Genomic DNA, 5000 nt, shown 5'->3' with positions numbered 1-5000 from the left:
CACACATATGGAAAGGAGATTGTCAAATCATACACAAGTATTACAAGTTTTTTTTATGAATTCTAAAATATTTTTCATATGACAGTGAAAACATATATAATTTGTGGTGAAAAAAAGTGGCCGCTTTTGGTGTTCATAATAATTCTGCATGAGAAAACACCAAAAGGAGCCATATGGCATATGTTTTTTTGTTCGTATAATTCTTATAACTTCCAAGTACCATTTTTTCCGTGCGGGCACCTACGCCTGTCCCTTTGTCTGAGCCGGGGCCACCGCCACCCCTCCATGGCGTCACGACACCGTGGCCCTTGTCCCCGTGCCCCTTGGTTTTGGCTTTGGCTTTCTCCTTGGCCTTCCTGCAGGCCTTCCTGTGCCTCAGGGCCTCCGTCTCCTTCTCCACGTCCTGGCAGAAGAAGCGGTTCAGTTCCCACAATGCCCTGCAGGCCGCACGCAGGTCGGGGTCACAGCACCCCTGTATCGCCGATGACGACGACGTCGATGACAATGTTGATGACGATGATGACGTTGTTGTTGTTGTTGTTGTTGTTGTTGTTGTTGACGATGGTGTCACACCAAGCGTCTTAGCCTTCACCTTCGCTGCGTTTCCATTTTCGCCAATCGGCACCTCGGCTTGGCTCTGGTTTTGGTTTATGCTCTGGTCCTTGGGTGCCTGTGCAAGTTTATTTGTATAGCGCATTTCATACACAGATGCAATTCAATGTGCTTCACAAAAAATAAAAGTAACGGAATAACGAAATACAAGAAATAGGGAAAGAAAACATTGAATATAAGAATCAAAGAATATTTTTAATTAAAAGAGGATATTAAATAATTAGAATCAAGGATGATTAAAAACATTAATCCCTTAGTGCAGAGCCTATGTTATAACCTTACTGTCACCAATTTTAATGGCTATGTCTGGATCTGTTACTTAAAGCTATCGGTAATGTCATAGCAATGTTGATATGTAGTTGAGTATTTTTAGGAAATTGTGAATAGGCCTGCCGGCGACCCCATCTGCAGTAAGAAGGCTAAAATCAAATGTTAATCAAACCTGGGGTGGCGGGTCGTCGGCATGCCAGGGGATGGCAAAGAGGCGTGTGTCAAGGTAGCGGTAGGTGTGGCCCGGTTGGCCCAGGAGGGCGCGGGATACGGCCGTCAGGACGTCGCGGTCGCGCACCCGCACCAGGTCCCGCAGCAGGCAGCCCCGCCCACGCAGCGTCAACAGGGCCTGCTGCACGCGCTCGTGGAGGCCGTCGGGGAGGCATCCGGACGGACGCAGCGCCAGCCCCGTGTAGCTCGACTCCCACTGAAACACAAACCATTATACTACATTGCATTACATTACATTACACTACACTACACTACACTAACCCTTAGCTGACACTTTTATTTCTTATTTTTTTCTCATTTTTGTTTTTATTTACAGTTACAGTCATTTCCAATTATTATTTTTTTATTTTTGTTTTTATTTAGAATTACAGTAACTAACAGTTACTTACAGTTATTTCAAGTACAGGGTAATGGTTACAGTCCCTGGAGCAGTGTGGGGTTAGGTGCCTTGCTCAAGGACACTTCAGCCATGGAGTAAGGTAGGGAGTGGAAGGGTGGGATTCGAACCTGCAACCCTCTGATCTGAAGCCCATCTCCACAGCCATTAGGCCATGGCTCAAGGGCAGGAGGGAGGATAAGGGACTAGGTTAGGACACACATCAAGGCTTTTTAATGATACTGTAACCTCTTTGTGCAGAGGAGCCTGCCAGCGGACCCCTTCGCACTTTGCTGGAAAGACTCAACTTCATCATAACAGCATTGCTATGTCCGACCAAGCATCTCCACAATGAGGGGAAAATATTGAAAATATAAAATTAGATATGCTATAAGCACAAATAACATTTTGAGTTTATATCAACAATCAGACATTCTATTGGGCTAAAAATGTTATTTTATAGCCTAAGAAGTGACCCAAAAACGCATGGCGCATTCTCCAGCGCTGCTGCGGTGCATTGACATGGACGAAATGTTCACAAGCAAACTTTTTTTTTATGATAAAACTGTTCGCACAAGGGGATATCTGGTGGATGCCACTGTTTAAGACCGTTTAACTTATTAAAATTATAGGTCTAGTAAGGTTATTACAATCTGCCTATTCTCTGCTGTACTTAGTTTACTTAGGCAATTGTCACTGTAGAACGCAGCAACTCCCTCTATCTCCATCAGATTCTAAATGTGTGTTTAAAAGAAGCTGCCGTTATTTGTGACAATGTTTTCTACAAATATTGTTCATGCATTAATTCGTTTTTTTGACATATCTCACATTCAAATTCTTGTATTGACATTCTTAAAATGAGATTTAGTGGTGTTTAACCTGCAAGGTACACTTAAACATTAGCATTGTGGGCAGCCATGGTGTAATACATTTGTGGACTTTCCAAAACAAAACAACAATTCTATTTCATTCAATTTTCTGCTATTTTGTGTAGAAATGTTTACACTGTGCTGTTGCAGTTAGTGGATGTGTTACTGGGTGGCTAATGAGTCAGGGGTAAGCGGTTAGGGCGTCAGACTTGTAGCCCAAAGGTTGCCGGTTCGACCTGCCAGGTTGGAGGGGGGAGTAATTAGCCAGTGCTCTCCCCCATCCACCTCCATGACTGAGGTAGCCTGAGCATGGTACCGTCCTGCCGCACTGCTCCCTTTCGGGCGCCATTGGGGGCTGCACCCTTGCATGGGTGAGGTATAAATGCAATTTCGTTGTGTGTAATTAAGCAGTACTCTCCTCCATGACTGAGGTACCCTGAGCATGGTACAGTCCTGCCGCACTGCTCCCTTTCGGGCGCCATTGGGGGCTGCCCCCTTGCATGGGTGAGGTATAAATGCAATTTCATTGCGTGCAGTGTGCACTTGTGTGCTGTAGAGTGCTGTGTCCCAATGACAATGGGAGTTGGAGTTTCCCAGGTGGGCTTACACTCACCAGTTGTTGGTATCCAGGGTCAGAGGGGGAGAGGAAGGGGATCCGCTGATCACCCAGCTCCTGGAGGAGCCGACGCCTCTGTGGAGGAGAGAGAGAGAGAGAGAGAGAGAGAGAGAGAGAGAGAGAGAGAGAGAGAGAGAGAGAGAGAGAGAGAGAGTTACACATAGTCTAAATAAAATGTAATCACATTTGCTATTGTTTCTTTTTCTTTTTTTTAAATTACAATTATCAAGTAGTACGAGACTATGTCTTCATTTTATTTTTCCTCTGTATCCCGCTTTGGCAACAGTGTTTACATCATTCATGCTAGTAAAGTTTCAGCGAGAGAGAGAGAGAGAGAGAGAGAGAGAGAGAGAGAGAGAGAGAGAGAGAGAGAGAGAGAGAGAGAGAGAGAGAGAGAGAGAGCCCTTCAATCAGACCTTACACAATCAGACCTTGCGATCTCTCTTGACAATACTACAAATTAGTATTGATCTTAGTTTTAAGATTGTCTTCCTGATGTTAAGAATACTAATAGATTTTTGACAAGCTAGTTTATAAGCATAACAATAATAATAATAATAATAATAATAATAATAATAATAAAAATAATAATAATAATAATAATAATAATAATAATAATAATAATAATAGTTTATATTATTATAAGTATATTATTAGTAGTATATTATTATTAGAGTATAAGTATTAATCATTTTTAAAGCACATATTCATACATATGTTTCCAGTTTCGAATGTTTCGTATGCAAGTAATACCAAGGACATACCAAGATAGGGTACTGTAGAAAAGTCTAAAAGAAATGTGTTGAAGTAAGTACACACTGTAGGTACCCTCATTTTGACTTTGCAACAAAACAAAAAAAAGCAGTGGGGGTAACTTAAGGCACGGTCCCCTTCCTTCTTCATTGTGGTCTAGCTTATGCTTTTATGATTTCTGGAGTCTGTGGCGTGGGGCTCCTGACGAGCGTATAAAAGATGCCCTATGTCGTACTTAGCCCCCCTCAGTAAAACACAACCTGCTGGAGGGATCAAAGCCTTGACGTTTCATTGGGCCGCATTCCAGCCCCACCTGTAAATCCAACGGCAACCAGTGTAAAAACACCGCCGATACCCACATAAATTTCACAAGTAGGAGCACCAGCCACCTCCCTGCGACCCCACCCTGTGTTCGTGTGTATATGTGTGTGTGTGTGTGTGTGTGTGTGTGTGTGTGTGTGTGTGTGTGTGTGTGTGTGTGTGTGTGTGTGTGTGTGTGTGTGTGTGTGTGTGTGTGTGTGTGCAGGCATAGGCGCAAACACACACACACACACACACACACACACACACACACACCAACCTGCAGCCGTGCATTCATTCCCTCCATACAGGTGCGGCGACTTAAGCCTATAGGATGCTGGGTGGTGGGTGGTGCTGATGGTGGGGGTGTGAGTTGTGAGGTAGTGGGGGACAGAACAGCAGCGTTGACCCCATCCAGCACCCCCTCCACACACACACACATACCCTTCCCCATATCCAAGCACATCCCCCACCCAATCACCTCTCGACCGGCCCTAATCCCCAAACCGCACACCAAACCCCAGGTGGGGCTAGGGAGAGAGGCGGGGTACATAGGGTTTGGTGGTGGTGGTGGTGATGTGTGTGTGTGTGTGTGTGTGTAGTGTGCGTGTGTGTGTGTGTGTGTGTGTGTGTGTGTGTGTGTGTGTGTGTACGTGCGTAATGTGTGCATGCGTGTGTGTGTGTGTGTGTGGGCGTGTGTGTGTGTGTGTGTGTGTGTGTGTGTGTGTGTGTGTGTGTGTGTGTGTGTGTGTGTGTGTGTGTGTGTGTGTGTAGTGTGCGTGTGTGTAGTACTGTGTGTGTGTAGTAGTGTGTGTGTGTGTGTTGGTGAGGGCGAGGGTGATAGACTTTATTGGGGGGTGTCCCCTAGCGTCAAAGCCTGCCCCCCATTGCCGTCCTTGGGGCTCTGGGGCCTCCATGCCCGCTGTGCTATGCTGTGCTATGGGGTGGTATGGGCAGGGCCGTATTGACACAC

The 5000-nt window shown here is 45.3% G+C and overlaps 1 protein-coding gene across 1 annotated transcript in view; it reads right to left on the bottom strand.

Annotated features, from left to right (window-relative positions):
• Nucleotides 1-5000, bottom strand: part of fto (FTO alpha-ketoglutarate dependent dioxygenase) — a 276971-nt gene that overhangs the window by 223955 nt on the left and 48016 nt on the right. Inside the window, exons 2-4 of the mRNA XM_063188264.1 lie at nucleotides 2972-3049; nucleotides 1055-1309; nucleotides 221-670 (exon numbers count right to left, since the gene is read on the bottom strand). Coding sequence (XP_063044334.1) covers nucleotides 221-670; nucleotides 1055-1309; nucleotides 2972-3049 — 783 coding nt within the window. The remainder of the gene's footprint in view (nucleotides 1-220; nucleotides 671-1054; nucleotides 1310-2971; nucleotides 3050-5000) is intronic.

The sequence above is a fragment of the Engraulis encrasicolus genome, chromosome 22, assembly GCF_034702125.1.
Source record: "Engraulis encrasicolus isolate BLACKSEA-1 chromosome 22, IST_EnEncr_1.0, whole genome shotgun sequence".
In the NCBI taxonomy this organism is placed as follows: Eukaryota; Metazoa; Chordata; class Actinopteri; order Clupeiformes; family Engraulidae; genus Engraulis; species Engraulis encrasicolus.
The sequence above is the reverse complement of the archived record's forward strand: the minus strand, read 5'-3'. Positions and strand labels throughout refer to the sequence as shown.